Here is a 26186-nt window from a genome sequence, read left to right on the forward strand (position 1 = left end):
TAATATAATAATAGGTGTTTCAATTTCAGTATGCTAGTAACTTCATGCAATATAGTAGGGTGCTCGTCTAACTTGGATTAAAAAATGTGTACTCACATAATATAAAATTTATAAAACTTACCACCACCAGAATTCCAACAGTTATCAGTCATCCCTGTTTATCCATCTGTAAAGTTGGCACTACATTATTACACTGACATCCAATTTGTTCTATTATATCACATCACAAATATATTTGTCAGGTATATGCACTTTCGATGCACTTTTATCTGTCTTGCAATCTTTAAATAAACTCCTAGTTTCGTTGAGTCTTCTTACACCAATGAGAGCAAATATTACATTAATAATTTCACAACACTATCAGCACACAATATCAAATACATTAAAATAATTGTAGATTTCCATATTCAATAAAATTTCTGTGACTTATCTCTTTGAATATAATATATTTGCAAAAACTATTTTGTATAACGCTTAAGTAAATGTACCAATAATTAAATGTAATGTATCGACATATAATTACTGAATTCAACAATTTTCATTTATTTCATTTTTAATAAAAACTATATTTGGGAAAAGAATATTAAAACTTTTAATATTATTTAATATTAATTGTATACCATATCCCTTTTGTATTTCAACCAGATACTCTAATGCATTATCTTATATATATATAATATTATTAAATTTTATTAAATAAATTCAACTGAAAAATAAATTATTTTCAGGGTATAGGCAGAGCGTTGGTATCAGATGCACAATAAAATATTGTTAGTTAAAAATTGGAATCACTACAAAAAGAATTTAATAACAGTAATTATTTAAAATATTAGATTTTTAGATAAATTAATTTCCCAATTTTATGATAATATTTTAAGTGTAAATTTCATACAAAAATTTAGTATAAACATATGTACCTGTATAGAACAATACTATATCATTCCAAAAATCTAAAATCACAATTTAAATATAATCTTTTAGGTAAAACGACTCATATTTTTCTTTTTCTACAGTGATAAATTTCTTGAATAATAATCTATATTGCTATATAGTAGTAACAGTTAGAAAAATGACTGCCATATTAACCCCAAGTATATGTTAGGCAAACAAGAACACATCTGAATGAGGGATGATTGGTCAAACGGCGTAATAAAATACAAAATAATTCATCAAAATTTCATCGTAATTATATTTTGAAATGATCGAAATTCACGTAGATAAGAGTCTTCATTAAATATTAAGGAGAGGTTATGAAACCTTGTAAATAAAAACCTTGTAAATTCAGAGCAAAAGCAGTATGATATTACAGAATGACTAGAAATTTGTACAAGTTAAGAGAGAATCGAATCAGTCGAAACAAGATATTGAACCTGTTGTGCGGCGAAATCCTGTATCATAGCCATAACAGTTAGCTTAAAACTTGAAATGAAGTATAAAGAAGTACGAAGTATTTTTGTCGCGCGATCAAATCAGTGAGCCACCCCTCGCATTTTTTCAACAACGTATTGAGAATGTTCGTTTGACAATTTTAGTATGTTACCATATATGGTCGACAGAAATTCATTATCATAACAAATTCGTGCGATAGTATTTAATGAGCTAAAAGATTTCAAAGGAGTAGGTTACTTGGAAACTAGACTTGACATCATGACGATTCTTACGAAAGCACAGAAATGATCGTGATACATGTTTATGAACGATTTGTTCATAAATGTACCACAGGGTATCTCTGTATTGTCCGTATTACACTGTTTCCTCTCCACCCCTCCCTACCCTTATTCTTTCCATCGCTACTTCCTTAGATAATTCTATCTTTTTCGTACTGACCAACAAGGTTACATGCTCATCGATGTGAAACAGTGTATGAGTCGTGTTCGTGAATTTTAGTGGTCAGTTAACAAATGCTCTGTCTTTTAACGTACCTTGTAAAACATAATAAAACACCGTTTCTTCCTCCTACTTAGTTTTTGTTTCTTTCCTTTTTGCTCTAACTAACTACCTCTTTCTTTCTCTTTCACGGCATAGCGCATTTTGCTTATCGAAAGAAAGGGGAAAACTCATCTGGAAAATGGCTGCCACCAGCCAGTTACCGATTTATCCCTTTCTTGCATAGCTAGTTTTAATGTGGATAGTAACAAGTAAGAAAACATAAACGTTGCGAATACTCTTTGCAACTAACACGGCAGATCGTTGTTATGATCAGAACACCGATTACGCGACAGCACAAACGTATATTCTAGACGCCGGCACATACACGTAATAATCGCACTACTTGCTACTCCGAGAGAGTATACGTACTAGTTTTTTCCTCCAGAAATCTTACGGGAAGTTTATCTTTTGTCACTTATACATACGAAAACAATGCGCCACTTGTTAACACGATGATTTATCACAAAAAAGTCACTGGAGCGAACAATAATCATCAGCGTCTTAAAATCACTCCAATTTTCTTTTGCACGTATTTCAACGACAGTGACGTCGCTTCACCATGGCACTCGCACGAGTTTGTCTGTCTCACTCGCATCAATAGTCTCTTTCGCCACCTTACGACTTCGGGTATTATCGGTGAACTACGATGTTTATTCGGCACATCGGCTGACCAGTCACTGTTCACACTCAGATCGTCTCTGCTCTCTTCGTTACCTATTACTTAGCTACTTTCGGATAGTAGGCACTGCTGTCGCTAACTAGTCTTCTAATTAATGAAAATATACGTAAACAAATTATTTCTAACGATCATAATCTACCTTCCTTTTAATTTATTATTTTGTTCAAGAAAGTTATTCGTTTATCTCTGAATAAGAAAAATTGTCCAATCTCTTTTATGGAATTCACATCATACCCATTAATCTATTGTACTTAAGCACATGCAATACAATATATATGTATATGAATGCCTATGCATGCGCTGCCGTATTACGTTCATAAAAGAACGATATGTGTTAATCTTTTACAATGAAATTGTATCAATTATGTATATATACATATATACAGATTCATTCTCATTTCAAATTACCATGTACCTCCTAGTATCATGATTTATAGTATTATTGTACTGTGGCGTATTAGTCTTTTTGATATCGAAGATTTATTCCTTGATACAAGAAATCCTACTTTTTAACACAGATACACACGAAAATATACATTAGAAATATACATAAGATCATAACCATAACATTAAGATTCGTAAAAACTTCGATGAATATAAATAATTGTATTTCTTTATGAACTCAATTCACATTTTTATTTAAAATTCTACAGAATTATCTGTAAAACATGATTCATACATAAGAATATAAATATAAATAAACTACATCTAGTATATAGGTGAAACGATAACAAGATAGCCTTTATCAATATGAATTATTATACTTAATCTTAGTTTTTCGTAAGGGTATAACAAATTGTATAATTAAGTCTTTGAACCTGCAGTCCGCTTAAAATGTTATTTAGATCGATATTTCTTTTTATAGATGTTGATGTTCCCTTTCTATTAATTATTGTTTTAAAAATAATTTCATACGTAACTATATACTCTGAATGCATGTATAGTTCTACTATGTGTAGTTCTTAATAGCGTTTGATAACCTCGCATATTCCTTTAAAGGTTTATAAAATAAAATAAATTTGATTACACGCATTTGTTAATCTTGAGGAAATGCAAGTTTAATAATAGACTGATTGAATCCAATATATTTCAAATTATTTTTAGAAGATTATCATCTATTAATTACGAGTAATTCTGTATGCTGATCAACTCCAGTCTGATTTGAACTTCAACTTTATCTTTTTATAGCCGAAAATATCTCAAAAAAATTTGAAAGTAAAGTTTGTTATTTTTAAGTGATGTTTTTTTATTATGTATTTTTAAATAGAGTTCGAATAAATACAGTGGTCCTGTTTTATTAGTATTCATTTAGAATTTAGTTAGAACTTTACCTTACCTCGATTGTCTATTGTTACGCATGATTATTATAAAGAGAAAACATAATGTAATTTATTAGTAGTGAAGGATGGAATTTTTTAATCTGTGAACAGAATAAAGACGCAATAAAAGGTATGTATGAAAATTCTGGCTATGTAAGAAAATTCTGAATAAAATCAATAAAGTTGTTCGTAAACTAGCATGACATTAAATTCGTTTCATTACTTTATATTATTTTGAGAAAAGTAGCGAGCTAAATAAATAGAACATGTGTTTACATGAAATTTTTAAATTATTTTTATGTTTAATTTATTTCCGAAGTTATTTCCACACATACCGTATATATAGAGTATTTAAAAGAGTAAATGAACTCATTTTTGAAAATGTTTTATTAACGAATTATTTAAAAAATTGAACATTTATTGTGTCAATTAAGAAAAATTGTACAATTTTATAACTTTCGAGCTTTGACTTGCAAACTAATAATTATCATTAATTATTATTCAATTATTACACACATGATTTTTCAAGTCATTACGTTTAAGCTACAACAGATGTTCAAAAGTTTCTTCTTCTGCAACAATGCAATGTAAACTTTCACTTATCAAACTATTTGTTGTATATATTTCTAGCGTACTTTGGCCTGTTATAAATGGATTTGGAATATATTACTACAACTTTTTCTTAACCTTTTACCATCAACTATTTTATATCGTTTTATAAATAAACATTATGGAGTATTAAATCTAATAACAGTACCCTATCAAGTGAATTAATGTTCAAAAAATTCATCATTAAGTAAGATCATATATATACATTTTTTTCAACTAAGAATTTTCTATGAATTGAATTGCTAGCATTGACTACGTTTGAACGTTTCATCATTGATCTGTTGTAAAATACTAACTCTTGCCTGGATTAATCGAAAGATGATATTTAATGGCTTATTATCGGGCTATTTTTCAAACGAATTATTACTCATTTATTCATGTATATTTTATCTTTTATAAATGATTTGTATTTCTAAATATAAAAAGATGAAATTTCACCTAAAAAGCTGTAAATCAGGAAATTATTTACAATTTTCGGGCGACAAAGGAATTTAACATGGTGAAAATGTTAACAAGAAGTACTTAAAGTTGAAGATGCTATCTTTCTAGTTAAATAAAAAAATATTTCTTCCGTTTGCTCTTAGAATAGAAGAAATTCGATGATATATTTGCGTGGTATTTTATATCCATAATTTTTTGGATCGAATTAATCGAATAAAACGCCAGGGCAACGTTCGATATCAGACATCTGGTTTATATAATAATTTCTCGTACAATACACAATTTACCAGCCATTTGAGGTAAATATTACAAATTAACAAACTTTATACTTTCTCACTCATTCGTTCTAACATTTATACAGTACATCATTTTTAATTAATATCAAATAATATGTATGTAATCTCTTCTTAGCTTTAATATTAATAAAGATTTCAATGAATTAAAATTTGTATAAAGAACAAAAAATAAAATAACAAATATATGGCACATATAATACATTAAGAAATTAAGATGTAACTAAATATTAGACTAAATAAAATGCAAATACTATCACATCTGGGGAACCCTGTTTTATGAATAAATAACTAAATAAAAATTAACGAAGTTTTTACTTTACACATTATAGATATCTATGTATATACACAAACAAAACGTCATCGTTTATAATTGTTGTAAAATACAATAGATTCTGTCATATTATGCGTGTAACACATAATATATACATACACTCATACATGCGGCGACTAGTACAATACAGTTTTATAATGTGAAAGCCAAATACATACATACAAAAAAGATTTCTTATACTAATAAATCTCGCATAACTCACTTTTTTCCTATTACAAATTTTAAACCTTGTGCCAGGAAATTTGGCACGTATACATAAATGAAAGTAATTATTTTTGTTTATCATATTTCTGTGTTAATGCGAAATTCTGATAATTATAAACAAAATCTCACTATTTCCAATTTACTTATCGTTATAATCAATTTGCGTACATACATCCATCATCAATAACCTTTTGTAACTTCTGTAACAAAATTGCAATGAATATTAATAATTATATGAAGTTTACTAACAGGCAATGCAGTTTTACTTAAATATTTTATACCTCGCTATTACTATTTAAACTCAATTGGCGAATATTTCTAATTGTAAAAAATTATTTTAAACGCTTGAATTAATTTGTTAAAATATTGCGGTATAATTAGTTAATGAAACAGATTTCTAATGAATTTCCTATCTTACTTAAATACATACATTGTTGACTGCTTATCTATTAATCTAACATAATGTAAATATTCTATATATTTGTTATAAGCGTGGAATTTAGGTTCTTTATATTCCGTATATAATTTATACAGATACAGTAGTATATTATAAATAATACATTTCTGTTTTTGGTTTCGAGATTATAAAAATCATTAAATTGTTTAAACATTTTTGCATAGAAAAAGATTACAACTATTACACATATCTTGGTTTTTCTAGTTTAATTAGATGTATAAGATTAACGCGCGTTTTATATTTTGTAAAGAATTTCTAACGTTTTATACTTAAAATTAAATAAAACTTTTTATATTTTAAAACAAAGATGGTAATCTGCGTAAAAAGTATAAAATATATGTACAGAGCACCTTATTTTAATTTCTCCATGAAAGCTAATCACTATTAAATAAAATGTGGACTGCCTTCCGAAAAAAAAGAAGAAAAATATAATGTGTATTGAAATATTATAAAATAATGTTATAATTATAATATTATTATAATATATATATATATATATAATAATATATATAATAATATTATTATAATAGTATCGGTTTCAATTGGATATTTAAATACTTTCTTCCATTTTGTCTCTCTCTCTCTCTCTCTCTCTCTCTCTCTCTCTCTCTCTTTCTCATATATTACTACACACGCATACACACACACACACGAAATAAAGGTCCAGGTACTTGTCAATAAAATATATCTTACCGCATGAATAAAAATAAATATTGTTGCAAAATAATTTATATTTATTTAATAAGGTTACTATTACTCGATTAGAAAGATCACAACAATCGCGGGAAGAAAATAATTAACGAGCTAATAAAACGAAATATTAACATAAAAATATACATTATACCTTTCTTCAGCACATTTATCACATTGATACATTCTATTATTCAAAATTTTATTACAAGTACTTATACTATCTGGTTTGTGATTTATACTTTTTCTTACATGATCTATTTCTGAGAAGTAGCTAACTTCTCTGTTTTACATACATGCTATCTGCATAGTATGAATAAATTACTTTTATTCTACCATATTTATTTAGAGATAGTAGATGTACTATCACTCTTGTAGGAGTCGAGAAAAAATGAGAGTCCTGACAGCAAAAATCGAACCCGCCTCATTCGTACTTTGTCGGCTAGCCAACTGCAACCTATACAACTCCGCTAAGGCACCCTCGATGATTCCTCATGTTACTCCTGTCTATTAGATATGGAGGCTCCGATCTCAGACTTTTTCATCTAGCAAAGGGTCATCCCGAAGTGAACTACAAAATTCTTACGTGTACGAGTTTTATATTTTCGAAGTTAATTCACGCGTATTAACTTTTTTTCAGCTGTGGATGAGTGTTTAACGAGTGAAGTTAATGAAAATGTAATAATTTTCTATATATTATTAAGAAACAATGGCCTTTCTCAGATTTTATTACCGAATTTGTCTATTTTCACTATTTCTCTATGTCTATTAAATGTGGATGACTTCTGTTAGAGAAAATACAAACTCTTCCTACTAATTTTTAATAGTCACTTCGAGATGACTCCTTATGCGTTTCGAAAGAAATGTTAGCTTCATAATCATTTTAACAAATAACTGGAATTTGTATATCGTTTCGTATTAATCCGCAACCATCCCGAAATTTGTATTATTAGTAGATACATTAATTTCTTCGTTTTCAACAGCAGTTTTATTAGTTATATTTGAAAGTGTTTGATGTATGGTTGAGGTTTGATTGTCAGCAGCCTTTCCTTCCTCTACTGGTTGAACTGTCGTTAATGTACTCCACCAGTTAGAGAAAGCTCCTTTAGCTTGTGACAGTGCACCACCTAACAAATAAGACAACTATCTTTTAATTTATCCGAAGAATTGAGATTTCTCGAAAAAATGATCCTCAGAGGAATTTCTATCCTGTTGTATCATCTCGTGTGAACAGGTTCTGAACAGGTTTTTCCTATAACCATTGGTGCAAAAGATATATAATGAATATGATTTAATGATTCAAGTGGTACAATCTCTACAGACAAATGTTGAGAGTTTCAGGAATTTCAAAAATGTATCGTTTGTTCTCAGTATTCATATGTCGCATATTTTCCATTCCATTTTGGAAGATGCGGATGATGTCACCGTCTCATGCAGTAACTTTTGTCATGTCCTTTAATAGCAGTGGTAACTTGCAAAGCGGTCATTAAAAAAAGATGACAGCCTTGAAAATAATCTTTGCCACATTTCATGCAATAACATTGAGTTATAATTGTGATTTTACAATTTCGTATGGATTTAAATTTTATTTTTTTTTTTTTTACTTTACAATATTAATGTGAGCCTGCAGTCTGCGATATCAAATACTGGTTTCGGTATCTCTCGTGCCTCTATTGTAGTAAAAGACTCAATTTCTAAGACTTCTTTCTTTCTTTCAACTTAAAAAAAAAAACTTGTTTGAAAAATAAACATGGTTTGTTGTGAATGATGGATTTAATATTCTTTGGAATTGTAGACGCATTACACATAAAACTCGATGATAAAAGATTTCGCAGAATATTAATCTTTGCAAATAAATAATACACACTTATTTCAAAAAAGAATTCATTGTCTTTTAACAATGTTTTCATGACATCCTTTCGATGTTTTGTTACGGAGTCTTGGAAATGGAATTTCGATGATTCAGCGAAAATTATAACTTTTGTTAACGAAATGTTTTAATCAAATATTTCAATACGTTTTAATAGAAACAGCATTTCTCTCCATTTTAGTATATAAATATTAATAATTCTTAGAAATTATTAAGATCAGACTGATCGTAATTGTGATTAATGTGCAAATCATAATATTTTTGTACCGGTCGGTGATTATCGAAAACGGAGCTGGTTTGAAGTATTTCTTGAGAAATTTCTTTACGATTAATGTAATCTAGATCTTTACATTGCTAGCATTGATAATATGAATATTATTTCTTAAGTTATTTTCACAAATAAAAAATTGGAAAGGGAAGAAGGTTATTGTATAAATAAATTTACAATCATTTATAACCTTTTTCTTTCCGAAAGCAGGCTATATCACCTTTCTCATGCAAATTTATTAACGGCTTAACAAGTTTTTAACAAATTTTGTATACGTCTTCAATAGCAACCAATTAGTCCTGAAAATTGTTTAACATTCTTAAAAGTACTAAAAATAAGCAATTTCTATATTGCTTCAAATTCATTTAAGAATGCAGGAAGGTTTGAGGTAAAGATACGAGAAGAAGAAGAATGAGAGTTACGAATGGAGAAAAACGGACACGGCAAAAAGAAATAAACGAATAAAAAAGAAAATAAAAAAGTGAATGCAGAAATGAATAGACAAAAGCATGGAAGAAAAAGAAATATATATAAGACAGAAATAATATGTATAGTATAAATCATACTATACATTATGCAAAAGTTGAAATAAAATTTATTACTACGGATATATCTTTTCTTTAAATATGTAATTGAAACGCAAACAAAAAAGAAGTCCTTTTCTTCGAAATTAATGCACAAGGTTCCTTGCAATTCGATTGATACTCTTCTGCCAGTTCTGATTGCAACAATCGAATCGAATTCTGTCGTACTACTCGTGCGTTTTCATTAGTTAGAATTTGAAATTTACTTTAGATTGAAATAACGAGATAATTCTAATTATTAAATTGCAAACGAATATTAAACACAACATTGACTATTTTATTGTATAGTATTATAATAATGTAAATGCACGAATATATAATAATCAATATAGCTACTACAATTATCTTAAGAAATATTGTAATCCTACCACTGCCATCAATTCAGTTATACATGTATTTATACTAGGGCCTTGCATTATGATCAGCCCCTAGTAAATACGCTAACGTTCGTTAATTCTAGCTATAGAAAGATCGAAATGTTTAAAAATCTTAAAGGTTTGATAACCGCGAAGTCGACATATATTTTTATGTCCATTAATAAGTTATTAGTTCAACAATAAATGTTGCAATTTATCCATCAGCATTGCTAGTAACGCATATTTTTAATTTTACGAATTTAGATTCTTATATAATGGTAAATATGACCTTATAGAAATTTATGAGTTGATTATTAATAAAACATAAATAATTTAGTTTTTCATATAATAATAAAATTTATTGAACCTTCATTTGAAAAATTTTGTAAAAATTTGTAAATCTTTTTACATAGTTCTATTTAAAAAAATAAAAAAGGATCGCAATTCCTTCCCCAAATATATTCTTATATTATATGGAGATATTTCTTATTGTTATCTTAAATGGAAAGATCTGTATGCATAAATGGACTTACCTACTGCTTTCCCAGTTGTTGCAACCGCTCTTCCAGTTGATGCCATTGCTTGATTTAATTTTCTACCACTTTCTGTATTTTGCATTGTACTAGAATGAATGTATTACTTTAGTTCTATATATTTATTATCCCATTTTTTATTACCGTGATTATTAGATACTTACTGTGATAATCGTAATTTCATATCTTGCACTGATAATTGTCCTGCAAATGGATGACCTGGTTCTATATTATTAATTTCTGGTTTATTAGAATTACTCCATATCTTATAGTTATTCGTCGAGCGCCAAGCAGCTATAAATGCAGAATTGTAATGATCAGACTGACGAGTATCTTGCTGCATAGATGTTCTCAACATGCTCAATAAGTAAACTCGAAATTGAGTTCTAATCCATTCGTCTCCACCTTCCCATCCTACACCATCCAAAAATATATCTTTGCGTGGCTCTGCTACATGTCTGACTATGTAATCCGCAAATCTCAGATCCTCAGTTGTAAGATGTAATTGCCTTCTTAATTCTGGATCGCTTGTTTCTATCCTCGTATTTTCAACCTTAACACGTTTTAATAAAGCAAATTGTCACTAGTACTATATTTTTTTTCGAAACAAAATACTCCATTTAAAATTTACCTCTACTAATACATCAATAAGTTGTTTTTTTTGTTTAAATAAAACATTTGTTGCACCCACTATATATCCTCTGACATTAATATCTGCCAAAAGATCTAAATATGGTAAAGACAGGTATGGCAAACATAGATAACCCTTAAATATATTAATAGATTATTAACAATTTATCATATTTTACATATAATATGGATTATTGATCTATATCCTCATACCTTTGTAAATATGTTTAAGGGTAAACCGCACAGTTCCGGATTTATATGAGCAATTTGAGTAATATTATTTGTCAAACGTGCGTCCGAAAGTGCATCGTTACTTGTATCACGTGGCAGTGTATTATCAGTGTCTGTTGTACTTAATGTAATTGTATGTATACTCTGTACCCTGTGTATATTGTCATTTGGCTTTGAAGAATATATAGAATTATTTTCTTCTGCATAAGATTTGGTACATTCTTGTGCTGATTCAACTTCAATAACCTTCATATTTAAATTTTCATTTTCATTATTATTTTTTTGTACTGTTATATTTTTAAATTCATCCATACATTTTCCTTCCATAGTTTCAATATCTTTATTATCGTTTATGCATAATGAATTCCTATCTGAATTACCGTTAATATGCACTGCCATTCTATCAGATATGCTTTCTTTGACACAATTTGTAGAAGATAGATTGTTATCAATGCTATTTATTGATATTTCTTCCTCATCAAATGTAGGAATAGGAGACATGGGTCTGGATGGTCTAAAAAAAACAATGAAATATAACTCATGAAAATAATATAATTAAAGGAAATTAGTTCTTTTCTCTTTTCATATTAAATATACTACCTGACACATGCAGCTTGTTGTAAGCCATGTTCTATCATGCCAGGATACAATGAGAGTAATGTTAATATTGTAGCACATAATGGTTGAACTGGTGATTGATAAAAAACTATTTTTTTTTCTAGTAGAAGTAGTTTAAACAATAAAAGAACTTTATGGCGAAACTGCAATATAAAATCTCTTGCAGATAATCCTATAAATATAAATTTTTTTAATGTAAAATATTTCTTCAAGCTATCTTCATTTGAATTGAAAATGTTTGAATGAAATAATTTTGATTCTGATGATACTTGTTGACAATTGAAAATGAAAAAAGTAGTTACCAACAAAGATTTGTGGTGGTATTTGACTCTCACAACTCATACAAGAATTAAGGTGATGATAAGTATCTTCCAATAATGATACTTTACTAAAGTCACCTTCTTCAAAATATGCATGTGTTATCAGTGCCATTTTTACTTGAATATGACCGTATAATGGTAAAGTGCTTAATACACACACAGATTTTTGAACTGTACCTCTTGTTATATCAGATGTACGATTTTTTAATTTCTGAAAATACATAAATGTTTAAGTAGTATCATTTTTCATAATATAAAAATACACAGTATAGCAAATATACACAACATAATTGACAAGAATGTAGTTCTTTTATAAAAGAAGAGGTAAGGAAAAATTCTTTTGATCAGTTGTATAGTTTTCGAGAAAAAAAGCTTAAAATTTTATATTGCAGTACAGATATTTTACTGCATACTTTTTTATAGAATCAAACTTTAGACATTCATTTACAATGCAGTTGATATATAAACAATATTGATATATATAACCATCAATTAGCCATAGAATTGTTTGGCCTCCTACCTGAATTTGCACATTAGATGATGTTTAATGGTTTATTGTGATGCTAACTTCCAAATGAACCACATGCAAGAAATTGACATGTTGTAGGGAAGAGTTTAAGTAAATGTAATGATGCTTTTCTCAAACTTTTAAAAACAAAATTTCATCTGGAGAACTGTAAAATAAGAAATTACTTAAATTTTTTGATATTAAAAGTATTTGCCAATACTAAAGAAAACATATATCTATATATATATATATATAATGGTAGTTAAATATATCAAAATCAAATGTTAACAAATTTTGTAGATAATATCTTCTGAATTATTGAGTTTCCGAAATATTTTTGTAACTTTGAAATACTATGTAAATTTATAAAATCAAGATTGATTAAGTACATTTTATCAATATATTTGTCTTTTACCAATCAGGACAAGACTGATTTATAAAAGAAAAATATATATTGGTAAAAGACAATATATTGATAAAATATACTGATAAATTTTCCTATGAGCATCATAAAATTTGCAGATTTATTTAATTACATAAGGTTTATTTTCAAAACTATTTTTCTCGAAAATTACACAACATGTAACAAAATATATTGAAGTTTGACATTTGAACGTTATTAAGCTTGTAAAAAAAAAAGATATTATTACAGTTGTTATTATTCTCTATTGGAACTCATTTTTGCTTCAATTTAAGATTTTTACTGTACTTGTGATTGCCACCAGAGCAATCTGCCAAAAAAATAAAACAAGTTTAAGACATATAGAAAATAAAAGATTTAATGTTTTAGTTACCTCAACAGGAATTTGTCTAAAACATGAAATACCATATATTGTACGTTTTGGATTATTCAAACTAGGTAAATGAAAGTAAACTGTATCTTCGTCATAATTATGAGATCCATCTGGTAAAGCAAGGGTTGGTAAATATTTCCAACCTAATGGACATTCATTCGGAGCTCCAGACACCAAAGGAGGAAATGAATACTCTACCTAATAATAACATATAATACCATCTATAGAAATTATAAATGTAAAAATGTTTATAGTTAATTAATTTTGAAACATTATTTAGTAAAAATACGATTATAATATATTACATATAAAAAGATGACAAGATTTAAACATTACAATACACCATACAGGATTTTATCATGAAAAATACATAATACAGTGTCTCAAAAGACAAGATTACTAAGCCTTTTTAACTAAAATAGCAAGTGACTTACTTGACATCCTTTTTTATGATGAAATCCAACGACAATTACATGAAGTATTGGTCCAACTGATTCTGCCATATTTTCAGAATGCGTATTACATAAAATTTATATGTAATGCAGAATGTTTTTTCGTATTAATTTATTTATTTATTTAAAATGAGAAAAATATACTTTTCTGTTATCAGTCGAACTACCCACACTTAGCACGCGTTCTCAACCACCATATTAATTTCATGACTACCAACTACACTATTTATTCACAATCTAGTTTAAGTACAAACATGGTACAAACCATAGTGAAAATAAATCTGGCAACAATGCTTTAATATAAACATAACCTCTCCGTAAGGTCTCCCGCGACTTTATGAAATATCCATGAAAATGTTACATACTTCAGACGTAAATATCTTGAAATAATACGTTGGGAAAGATGTGGTTATGGAGGTCGTTGAATTTATTTTTTCACACTCTACAAAGATATTGAACAATAAATATAAGATTCTATTAAAAGACATGTTAATGACCTTGGAGTCTTGTAAAAACAAAAGTGACCATGAGTAGAAACTATTTTCAGCCTCGTATGTAGTATGTGGACTTTGAAATACTATACCTTCGTCCTAATAAGTTTGTGATACAACAATAAATAAGGCAGATTTAGGTGATCCCATTTAGCTGGGCTACCCTGTATGACAATATGACAGTAATGAATATTACTATGTGTTGTTGATATTTATTAATTTTTTACATGGTAAAAGTAATAAAAAGTGTAAATATCTGAAAAATTTCTGGTAAAATTAACTGTTTCATAAAAATATATATTTAAAAATTAGAAAATTATATATTTATAAAATTACATGTTTTCCGTTTATAATAATAACACTCCATTTATAAAATGGAAAAAAATAAAATTATATATGAATATATCATATATATTATATATAATATATATAATATATATATATGTATATAATTAGAAAACAAATAACTACTCAAGTGTAACGAAGAGGGATATAAAGAGAAATCTTTTATTATATAATTAGTTTCAATATTTTGAAAAACATGTACAATTGTAAAAAGCAAAATAATTTAATTTATACCATATTGCAATTAGACATTTCGTTTTAATGTTTTTAGAATGAGAGTTGTAGATTTCAATTAATTCAATATTTTCGTTAAACATAGTAGATATTAACAAAACTGGTTATATTATACCAGCAAAAAATATTATCAGTTCTATAATGACTTAACTTCGCCAATTTATAGCCTTGGTCTTTTTATGTATATAATCTGTCTATAACAGTGTTCTGTAGCACAGTTCTTATTATGCTCCATTCAAAATTGTAAGAGCATTCTGCTCATACTTGGTCAGAAAGATTAGTTTATTTTCTGCCATCAGCCTCATAGCTGCCTCTCTTCCCTATGTTAAGGTGAAGGAAGAGGAGGAAAAGGATGGGTGGAAAGAACTGAACCCCGGAAGACGCGCTACCTGCGTACATTAAATCCCCGTGTTCCATCTGGTCCAATAGGCATACGAAGAACATTACTTGGTAGCCCACTGCTACTTGGAGTTATTGGTTTTGGTTGAATTTTATTTATTTCTTGCATTAATTTTTCCTCTGGACTTTTCTCTTCGCCTAAAATTCTTTTTCTTGCTTCTGCGTATTCTTGTTCCCTCTAAAAAATTTTTAAATATACAATTTTTGTAACACTTTTCATGTTAAAATAATGAAAATATACCTGTTTTAAAGATTTAATAGGTTGTTTTGGTTTATCCCCATTTACTAATGGTCCATCACCACTACCTTGTGAATCTCTTGTAGGTCTTTTCAATATTTTTACTGTTGGCTTTGGAGGTACATATTGAGATCGCATACCATCTTCCCCTAACATTATCATCCTGGTACTCGTATTGTGACTGGTTTTGAAACTAAGGCATTACAAAATGATATATTAAGCTATAACTATTTTTATACTATTAACATTTTTTCATTTGTAATACTTCACATCAAGCAATTAAGTAATAATTGTAAATTAAAATTGTGCATTGCAAATATCTTTTTATGACATTAGTGCTTTCATGCTAGCAGTTTTTTATCCATAGAATTATATATTACTTTATATATTGGGTTGAGTGGAAAGTTTCCACTTTTTCTGTTATAGACAGCATTGTATTATTTTTATACAAATTGAATTGTTCAATCAATGATATAATCTCTGATATTTTCTATTATGCTCCCCTAATATTCCACAGACTTTTTGATTCCTTCTCTATAAGAATCTCATTCCTTTCCCACCTAGATTTTACAACAATCTGAATGAATGGCAACCAAATGACACTATGTTTAATGAATATGGAGCATTGGAGTATAATTTCCTAGCTTAATTCTTTTTACTCTTTTTCTGAGTTCTAAATTCATCACATGTAAACAAATATATTAATAAAACATGATTTATTTCATATTAACTCTTGCTTCTCCAGTGCTTTTTCTCCAGGTATTCACTTACTTGTGCCAATTATTAATAACTTATTTCAAAGTCTTTAATTTGTTTACAAAACTTTGTAATAGATTATTTCCTGTGTGTATTTCCTGATCAAGTGTTTTGTTTTCCATTGGTTTGTAGTACTATCTTTTTCAAGCATTATCATGAAATATTTGCCTTTTGCTATATGTGACCATTGAAAAAATAATTTCCATTATTGTAGAATTTTCAATGTATATTTTGTTACACAGTTTACTTTGTTTTCTTTTCTTTCACATAGCGAATACAGAAAGTATATACAGAGTTCATAATCATTCCAAAATAACGGAGCATTTCAACAATACATATTTGGAACATATTAAAATTTCATTATAAGGTTATTTACAATCTTAATATAAGATTATTTACAATCTTTGTCATTTATAAATCATCTTTATTTATTAATTTTAGTTTCTTCGATAATGGTTCATCATATATATCAACATCTCCTGATTGATATTTTTGAAATCATATTTGATAGGTTCAAATCTTAACAATAGATTCTCCATATATTTCACAAATGTTCTTTATTGTATATATAATTGTAGTGCCCTTCTGAAACTCATAAAGTAATAAATATCGAATATGAATTTGAAACATTTTTTAATGATTTTTATAACAAAAGAATAACTGAATAAATCAAGATATAACTTCAAGCATAGAACATGTATTAGATAAGGTTATGAAAAATAAAAGGATAATGACTAATGAATTACATAATAATGTTATAACAATATTTTACAGCAAATTCAATAACTTTTCATTCAACCCAATATTTAACACATGATAATTCTAAATTCCAGGTTTATATTCTTTTTAAACTTATATATATTTTCATATATATATTTGATGTTTCTAAACCTACCTAGAAGATTCTATTTCTTCCAATGCTTCTACTGCATTCAACTGAAGAGCATCTAATTTTTTATCAAGCACCTAAAATTTATTGAATATTACTTAATTAATTTGACTATTATTAAGATATAGAAGTATTTAATAAAATAATGTTACTTGATACAACAGTATTGAACAAAAGTATTAATACAATATGTAATTCAGTGTACAAATATTTAAACTATTAATATTGTCTCATTTTCTAAGTATTCTGTTTGAATTTAGATTTTTGTAATACTTTTATGAATATATCATATGTTATTTACTTTCTTCGTGTAATTTCGTTTTCATATTTAAATAAGAAAGATATTGTGGATGAAGATCTATATAAATTCTTTAATACATTTTTTTAATACTTACAAACTTATGCATTGAACCATGTATTGTATCAGTGCTTTTGTTCTATGTATATTTCAGTAATAACCTATTTAGAAGATAGAAGTCTAAAATATTTAATGTTCTACATTTTACATATCTATAAAATTAATAGATATATCAGTATTTGAAAGTAACATACTTTAATTCAATCAGAAATATATATTTTCAAGTAAAATACATTTTTATTTTCACTATTATCATTAACCACATGGATACTTATTTATTTAACAGTAAGTAGTGTTATATAAATATAATTCGCAAAGATAATCTATTTTCATGGTAGCAATATGCAAATTCGTATTATTGACAATAATGAACTTAAAATTAACATTTTAGGTACGTCTGCCATAGTATAGGTTAAGATAATTATTTCATTATCAAATGAAGTTTAAATAACACGATCTCAAATATTACGTAAAAAACAATTCACCTCTGATTCTTCAATTTCTTCCCAACTTTCAAGAATGTCATCCATCGCTGACATTTTTCGAATTATACACTTATTTTTAACTTTTATAAATCACCTTGAAGAAGTTAACAACGTTCGCATGAATCGAGGAACGTATAAATGTACATAAGATTGGCATATGTATGTATCTTATGGTAAGAGAAAAATTAAAATATTTGTCTTATGTCATATTTGCCAAATAAAGGGATCAAATATTTCCTAGACTAAACTTCTTTTTGGCGCAACGTTCAGGGTACTTACACCAAATTGTTTATAAAATAGTTTATACGTGTAATGTAAAATATTAATTAATAAATATGAATTTACTTCAATTGATATTGGTAATAGACTTAAACATGATATTGAGAAGGCAGAATGAGACAAAATTAAAGACAAAATTAAATAATCAAGATCTATAGAATATGTCTAAATAAATATGTTTATTCAAATTAAAAATTTTTTGTAAAATTTATATAAATAAATAAAATCTATTTGATAATAATATTGATTATTAAACTTTTATTTATTGATATATTATTAAATTTAAAATATTTTATTGTTTTTAAGAAGCAATCATTTTTATTGCAAATATTAATATAGCAGATTTGTACAAATTTTATAAGTACTTTGGTTCTGAAAATATTTAATCCCTAAAAAGATTTATTTAATTTATTAAATTAAGATTAAAAATATTTTTTATATGAAACATATCAATATTACATTTGATCATTACCTGATTTCCTAAATGATCAAATGATAAAGGTTTTTGGCAAGGAGTAATAATTTTCTTATTTTCTTTACTTTATAATATGCAAATAAGGTTCAAAATTTTGCAAGGACATAGATTTCAATGAGATTTTTTATAATAATACATAATTACTAATGTATGTGGTTATAAAATATTAGTAATAAAATATTATTTATAAGACATAAAAACTTTAATCATTTTTAAGAAATTTGAACACTATTTAAAAATTAATATACAGTAAGCGCTGTTATGATTGCCTATATAAATAAAGTGTATTATTTATTCAATGGCTGTTTCTCTATTTCCTATACATATGATATTTATTATATTATATAAGAATTCCTTTTATCCATTTTAGCCTTAGCTGTTCCCGGATAGTATAATGATTCATCTTTTTTACAGAATTCTTAAATTCCATTGTGGCTTGGTAACGTACAGGGTCAAGTTTTCCAGTATTGTAAACTGTTCCATTTTCATGTACATAATATTCCGTTAAATCATCGACTGTATTTGGTAAGTTTTTGGGTAATTTTACTGGAACAATTTTTACTAGATGTTTTACTCTCCAAAGCATAGCACAAATTTCTGGCGTATTTTTTACGAATACTGGATCTCTTTTCTGCAAAAGATGATATGGAGCACAAAGTTGAAGAAGGCCATAAATTAATGTTAAAATTAAATTTAAGTTTAATTTATTACTCTCTCTTCAAATCCTAAATCTGTAAGTATATCTTTTTCCCAATAAGGATTGCCCTTCCAAGGTTTTACTCTGTGAACCATCAAAACTTTTGATGGTGTAATTGGAGGATCTACATGATCTTTTTTACTGAAACAAAAAGTAATTTTTCATCAACAATTTATAAACACAAGTAAAACATGATATATTCATAGATAAAAAATATATTCATATACATAAAACATAATAGAATCTTTTTTCTTACACTGGATAATATTTAACTTTCTCATATGTGACAGCATCTTTATGCCATGCTTTTGAATACTGTCGATGACCACGTACAAATGTTAATAAAACGTTTAAACGACTTGCCATTTTCTACAAATCTAAACTGCGATTATTATTAGGTTATGTGAGGTAAAATTATAACATGTGAAGTACAGAACAAACCTGACATCTTACGAGACTTCGTATTACTACAGACGTGGTACAGAATAGATGTGACATAAGATGCTTTTTCGTGTGCAACGTTTTGAGGTTCAACTGATTTATTTATCATTTTTGTGTTACATGTGACATCAATATATTTAGCAGCGATTTGAATTAATGGAAATCACAAACGAAGCATAGAATTTGATACTTCTGTTCTAAAAACTTGCAACACGATTTATGGATGACTCAAAGAGATAAATTATGCTCAATGAGAAGAACAAAAGACCAACGAAAAGAGCAAAAAGTCCATACAAAATTTGCTTCTGTGGACAGATATATCGATTAAATATATCGATCTTCACAATATACTAAAATTAAGGCTTCAGACTAACAACGCAACTTAAAACTCAGAGTTAAAAGGAAGGCTTGAAATTGAGATTTAAATGTAAGGCTTAACTAAAACTTACAACTAAAGCTTGAATCTTAAAGATAAACAAAAAATAAGTTCCTCGCCGTTCCTTGTCATTCAACAATGAGGTTTAAAATAAACTTAATTTATGTATGATGTGTATCTTAATTTAGAAGATAAACATTTTCAATTATCGAGCAATAAGTATCGAGCAATATCTTGTGCACACTAATTAACTTTAACATAGTTTTGAAAGATCGAAAATCTAAAAGCCGTGCTTCAATTGCTATATATATCTTATGGTAAATTTATTTAGGTAGTTTCACAAACATGACCGTGCGGTATTTGAAAATTGTTCACAAACTAGAGATGCCGGAGAGCATGCAGCTCGTAGGAATGCATTGTATTTCAACGTAATTTTCGAACACGGAGGGTTTGTCGAGCTGTAGAGCGACAGCCAGGTCAGGAACGGAAGGAATATTTGAATGCACCATGTAAACGAGCTTAGCAGTTATACATGAAACGCTACACTCAAACATCCTTTCATTCCAAAGCACTGTTGTATTTTTAATGATAAACATCCTGAAAATTCAATGTAGGGATTCGACTATAACCGCTCACGAAGCTATAAGGACTACAGAAAATTTTGATGTAGATGGTATCTACTCTTTGAAATTTCATTCACGCTGTAATAAGGCACGTCTACCGTGATTACATCGGTAAAATATGAAATTAATCTGAAAATACGAGTATATGTAGAGGTTACACTTTTAAAGAGTTTCTGTAAGTGTTCAAATGCTTTCACCAGTCACTGTATGTTTTCTGGTATTTTAATATTTTTATTACAGTTGGATTCGTAAAATCCACACGTAAATGGAGAGAAATTTCTGGGATTCTCTAATGTAAATAGAAGATCGAAGTACGGTTTGTCATACGTATTGACAGTGCAAAGTCCAAAAATTTAACATGCGCACATTCGATTCCTTACGTATCATATTTTCCACACGACGATCTTCAATGGATACGTACTCTTGCGGAAATGATAGCCGCGTTATGGTTGGCAATAGCGAGAGAAAAACGAAGGAAAGGAAACGAAATAATCCATCTTGAGGTGGAAGAAAAATCTTCGTGTCTTTGCGCTTGAAAATTTAAAATAATCTGTTGTATCCTTTATATACGGATCAAAATATTTTTCCTCGTTTCTCATGGTAGTTGTGTACAAATGCTTTATTTTATAGGGCTTTTTGGCATATTCTTCAACGAGATAACAGATCGGTCTGAGTTCAGCAAATCGAGTTTGCAAATTTCTAAAATGACAAAAAGGACATTTTTACAAGTGAAACATCTGAAGATCGAAATGCATACGTTCATAAGAATCTGTACCTGTAGATATTTGATTGTTCCGACACCTCCGTGTTATTCACAGCGATAGTTCGTCAGGATACGTATTCGTTGTAACCGTAGCCTAAAACGAGAAAGAGTAACGTAATTATTGGCTTTTGTGTCCGATAAATTGTATTAATTACTATCACGAGAATATGAATCTGCCAGTCAGCTGTTTATCGCTATACCGATACGATATATGCCAGTCGATAGCGATACACCGCGCGCAGGTGAAGTACCCGAAACATTCGCGAACATCGGCGAAATTATTCAACGAAACGTAATACGTTACACGTTTCCGAACGTAGTTGCGGTTAAAATGTCGATTAGATTGTGATTTATGGGAACGGTGGTTCTAGCAGGTTTGTGGATGCGACACTGTTCAATTACGCAATGTCGGTCTGGAAATTTCGCCTGGCGAATCTCCAATGTGTCGCACAGATATCGAGAAACGCTCCACCGACTGTATTTCGCGTATTGTTGGACTAAGTAATTTCAACGGTTCGCTTAATTCGTATCGCGGAATCATTCTCAAATAGTTAGCGTTGTTGGAAGTTTGAAGCAAGGGGATATAGCTGATAGACAGAGACTCTTTCTGTCGGATAGTACCTACCCCTGATGTTTTTCGATTTGATTGTTTATTCTCGAGGAAAAAAAGGAGTTCTTTTAAAAAAGTTGCGATTATTTCGGAAGATATCCGTGTACACTTTTCGTTTTTAAGATTTCGATCAAACACGCTTTTATCGTATTTTTCGAACAATTTGATGTTTCGTCATAGTAAGGAAGTAAAATAATTACTACTTTTCCCGTTGCATGTAATGGCTACCTAAGATGGAATTTGAATTCTCATTACATAAGGGGCGAGTGTAATTCAATCGAAGCTAATGGACTGTGAGCACAGCACCATCGGTAATCTCGTTTTGATGTCTATTGTGGCCTACATCGCATAGCTACACATTTACGCGTGCACTATGTATCAGGGTGCATCAGTGGACCATTGCATCCGCCTTCGTAACTTAGAAAATTAATTGACTACAAACCAAATGTTACCGAGCAATTATGTTACATATTCGTATTCTTTGAGAACACACCCATTAATTACAAAACGATGAAGATTATATTTAATCCACCAAGGATATGTTTCTTGTTTTTGACTGACGAGCAACATATGAGGGACATATGAATTGAAAGGGAGATGAATGTGTATATTCTCGTACCATACACACGCGTGTGTCAAGTTGATGAAAGTTGCAGAAAGTTTTGGAAAAGATCACGAAACAAGTTTCGAACGAATGTATGTACTTGAAAGATCTAGATCCAGGTCGATGGGAAGCATTAGCGTGGTGAGGCGCGATATCGAACTTGCCACGTTAGGATATTAAAGTTCTTGTCGCAAGGCGAAGGGTTACGAAAGTTTCGCGATTCAATTTCGCGCGGACCCCATCGACTCGAGGACCGATGTGTCGGAAGATCTCGCCGATTTGCGAGATTTGTGTGAAAACTCTCGCCAACCTTTGAAAAACTTTCTTTAATATATGTATCCACGATAGAACCTAAAAGTTATGTACGATGGAAGATGTATCAGTGGCTATTATATTTTTATGTCAGAAACGAACCTATTCTTTACCTAGAAAGCTATTCCAAATTTTGACGAGTTTCTTGTTACAAAAACTAAACAGGTCGTTTAGAAATTTTATACTAAGTAGCAAATGAGATAGTAACGACAAAATATTGAGCAGCTTCTTGGAATTCTTTTCCGCAATTATAGCGTGAATGGACTAAAAAGTATTATGGATGAAATGTTCTGTAAACGGTTCTCGAACGGTTAAGGTGCCAATGAAAACATGTTATTCCTATAAATCTTTATTCAAAAATATCCAAAATACATTTATCCAAAATATAAAGTTTTGAATTATCCTAGCAGCGATAATCGCGAAGTAGAAACAGGTAATCATGAGGATCACAGTGATAACAATACGTTATTACCAAATACTAAGTTGTTGCATATGATATAGTCCATTTTATAAACGTGTAAAATCGTCCAAAATTTAGTAACTAAAAGTACTGTTAAATAATAGATATTTATTAGATTAATTTGAAGCTTTAAGTTGGCCAAACACAATACGATTGGTGTTTTGTCAACTTTTGAAAAAATTGTTCCCTTATAAAACATTCGAAAATTTAACAACGGTCGTATTTGCTGCGAGCCCGTTAATTTGTTTAAAGCATTTGGTCAGAATATAACGTATCATTTATTAACGCGTGCGGTTGGTGTATTGAAATGCCTTCCAGTAATATTCAAATTTCTTTCGCAAGAGTTTTAACAAAGCTCGGGAAAATTTTAGATAGCTTCGCCTTCTACGGAATAATAGGTGGCTTAACCGAAGTGGCTTAAACTTTGCCCCTACTCTCGAATGTCGGTTCCTTCTGCTACCAGTTGAGAGGAGACCACGAATTTTAATCGAGAATCGTGTCGAAAACTTGGCTCACCTTCAACTTTTAAACCCCTACTCGCAAAACTCAACTTCTATTTTCTGAAATACACTACTTTTTTATGATAGATTGACCAACTTGCTAAGTTGTACGATCGCTTACGAATTACCTGGAAGTTTACGCGAATTAAAGCCAATGAATATGCGATCATATATGAATAAAACGTTGGCTTGCTGTAAGGAACCTCAGCGAGTCAAGTCGTAATTGAAATGCAGACGATGTTTTGAATTGTCTTAGCATTTTTGAAGAGCGTTTTCCAACCAGCGGTAATCACGAAGTAGAAACAGGTAATCATGAGGATCACAGTGATAAGAATACGTTATTGCTAAACACTAGGTTTTATAAACGTGTAAAATTATTCAAAAGTTAGTAACTAACAGTACTGTTAAATAATAGATATTTATCAGATGTTAATTTGAAGCTGGAAGTTAGGCAAACACAATATGATTGGTGTTTTGTCAACTTCTTATTATAAAAAGGCAAAGTATGTATCAGAGCAATGAGCCAAATAGACGAACGTCAAGAATATACAAAAAGATTATGAACAATAACCAATGTTATACTTAAAATGTATCGAATATAATACTTAAAATGTATCGAATCTGACGAATCATAGATTGATTAATATTATTTTCAAGAAAGCTATAAGGTTGTAATTTTATATCGATCATTTCGTTTCCTACAACCTGATAGATCGGTTCGGTGACTCTGGTTTGCGAACATTTATTCCGGAACAGATTTTCTTCTCGTAAAGGAAGGAAACTAAATTGAATTCATAACTATTGGTTTTATACTCTTTTTTTTATTTTTCGTACGACTACCTTCATATTTGACGATAGGCAAGTATCGCTCTCGTAAGTAAGCAGATCGAACTGGTTTGAAAAGAGATCGTTCAGACAATCCCAGACCATTTTGAGTCACTTGCAACGTCTATACGGGTCTTTGACGCTTTACCTTCATTTCTTGCATTTCTCTTCATCGCAACTTCGAAAATAGCTGTAGCGATTTTCTCCTGGCAGCTGTCGAAAGTTACAACGAAAATCGCACTGGATTATAAAATTCTGTTTACAGAATTGCAATTCAAGGTACACAGTTAGATGATGGAACGAAAATTTCTTTTCTTCATTTCTAACGACATGTATTGTATCGACAATGATATTATACTCAGTTTTGTTGTTTTTTTCCTTCTAATGGACGATGTACGAAAATGCATTCGTACTTAAAGGGTTGCTAAGAACCTCGAGCCTCCCACGTGCGTTCATTTCCTCGAGACAGAACTTTGTACGCGACGTCCAACTGTGGTTTCGAGAAATTTCGTGACGATCCAGTATATAAATGTATTTTATGAAACGAAAATTACAAGCGATTCTGAAAATACTAATTCAAAGCCAAATTGAAAAAGCGATACGCCGTAACAATGGTATCAAATACAGAGTTTGGTTCGGATTTCGGCTGGGCTAGTTTAAAAGTAAGCGATGAGCTGTCGTTAGCTGTCAGTTCGGAATAGGAGGTGTAAAATTCGAGAGATGAAGCGTGGAAAGATCGAACCGATGCCGAAGCCGGTCGAAACACGGTTTGTCACTGTGATCGGGCGAGGAGTGTCGAGTATCGAACGTTGAACGGCAAGCACGCGGGACTGTGAGGCTCGTGCTCGGTTCCCCTTGTAAAAGTCGATAGTGGGGATAAGTGGAAACGCGTACGAGTCCGACGAGA

At 29.4% G+C, this 26186-nt stretch overlaps 4 protein-coding genes and 1 long non-coding RNA gene across 16 annotated transcripts in view; 1 reads left to right on the forward strand and 4 right to left on the reverse strand.

Annotated features, from left to right (window-relative positions):
- Positions 1–2620, reverse strand: part of LOC126864375 (serine/threonine-protein kinase tousled-like 2) — a 29278-nt gene extending 26658 nt beyond the window's left edge. The window contains exons 1-2 of one of the 6 annotated variants that reach the window (XM_050615639.1): positions 2299–2620; positions 122–166 (exon numbers count right to left, since the gene is read on the reverse strand). In XM_050615639.1, the coding sequence (XP_050471596.1) occupies positions 122–152 (31 nt within the window). In that variant the 5' untranslated portion in view covers positions 153–166; positions 2299–2620. Of the gene's footprint in view, positions 1–121; positions 368–1922 lie in introns of those variants that run through there. The other 5 variants (XM_050615635.1, XM_050615637.1, XM_050615636.1 and 2 more) reach the window with 5 other exon arrangements.
- Positions 2621–5209: 2589 nt separating this feature from the next.
- LOC126864380 (late secretory pathway protein AVL9 homolog) lies at positions 5210–14326 on the reverse strand. Of its 3 annotated transcripts, none has more exons than XM_050615663.1 (9): positions 14102–14326; positions 13668–13865; positions 12543–12576; positions 12028–12217; positions 11410–11941; positions 11198–11332; positions 10731–11119; positions 10567–10655; positions 5210–8082 (listed from the first exon to the last, which is right to left on the reverse strand). In XM_050615663.1, the coding sequence occupies exons 1-9, from the start codon at positions 14168–14170 to the stop codon at positions 7874–7876; spliced, it is 1845 nt and encodes a 614-aa protein (XP_050471620.1). In that variant the 5' UTR covers positions 14171–14326; the 3' UTR covers positions 5210–7873. The 3 variants fall into 3 exon arrangements, with proteins under 3 accessions (XP_050471620.1, XP_050471618.1, XP_050471621.1); XM_050615661.1 differs by having other exon boundaries at positions 12348–12576; XM_050615664.1 differs by lacking the exon at positions 14102–14326 and adding an exon at positions 12886–13039 and having other exon boundaries at positions 12348–12576; positions 13668–13815.
- A 775-nt stretch (positions 14327–15101) lies between these two features.
- On the reverse strand, positions 15102–18741 carry LOC126864395 (SUZ domain-containing protein 1). Of its 5 annotated transcripts, XM_050615702.1 has the most exons (6): positions 17867–17928; positions 17478–17548; positions 16598–17167; positions 16207–16386; positions 15830–16019; positions 15102–15766 (listed from the first exon to the last, which is right to left on the reverse strand). In XM_050615702.1, the coding sequence occupies exons 4-6, from the start codon at positions 16257–16259 to the stop codon at positions 15575–15577; spliced, it is 435 nt and encodes a 144-aa protein (XP_050471659.1). In that variant the 5' UTR covers positions 16260–16386; positions 16598–17167; positions 17478–17548; positions 17867–17928; the 3' UTR covers positions 15102–15574. The 5 variants fall into 5 exon arrangements, with proteins under 5 accessions (XP_050471659.1, XP_050471657.1, XP_050471658.1 ...); XM_050615700.1 differs by lacking the exons at positions 16207–16386; positions 16598–17167 and adding an exon at positions 18315–18741 and having other exon boundaries at positions 17867–17930; XM_050615701.1 differs by lacking the exon at positions 17867–17928 and adding an exon at positions 18315–18392 and having other exon boundaries at positions 16207–17167.
- LOC126864401 (uncharacterized) lies at positions 17937–18273 on the forward strand. The gene is made up of 2 exons (XR_007689162.1): positions 17937–18114; positions 18221–18273. It is a non-coding gene; the product is annotated as an uncharacterized LOC126864401 (long non-coding RNA).
- A 507-nt stretch (positions 18742–19248) lies between the features above and the next one.
- Positions 19249–20219, reverse strand: LOC126864394 (39S ribosomal protein L30, mitochondrial). Its single transcript, XM_050615698.1, has 3 exons — positions 20022–20219; positions 19780–19906; positions 19249–19699 (listed from the first exon to the last, which is right to left on the reverse strand). Exons 1-3 carry the CDS (start codon positions 20129–20131, stop codon positions 19409–19411), a joined length of 528 nt encoding a protein of 175 aa, XP_050471655.1. The 5' UTR covers positions 20132–20219; the 3' UTR covers positions 19249–19408.
- Between the last annotated feature and the right edge of the window lie 5967 nt (positions 20220–26186).

This window comes from Bombus huntii, chromosome 4 (genome assembly GCF_024542735.1).
Source record: "Bombus huntii isolate Logan2020A chromosome 4, iyBomHunt1.1, whole genome shotgun sequence".
Classification (NCBI taxonomy): Eukaryota; Metazoa; Arthropoda; class Insecta; order Hymenoptera; family Apidae; genus Bombus; species Bombus huntii.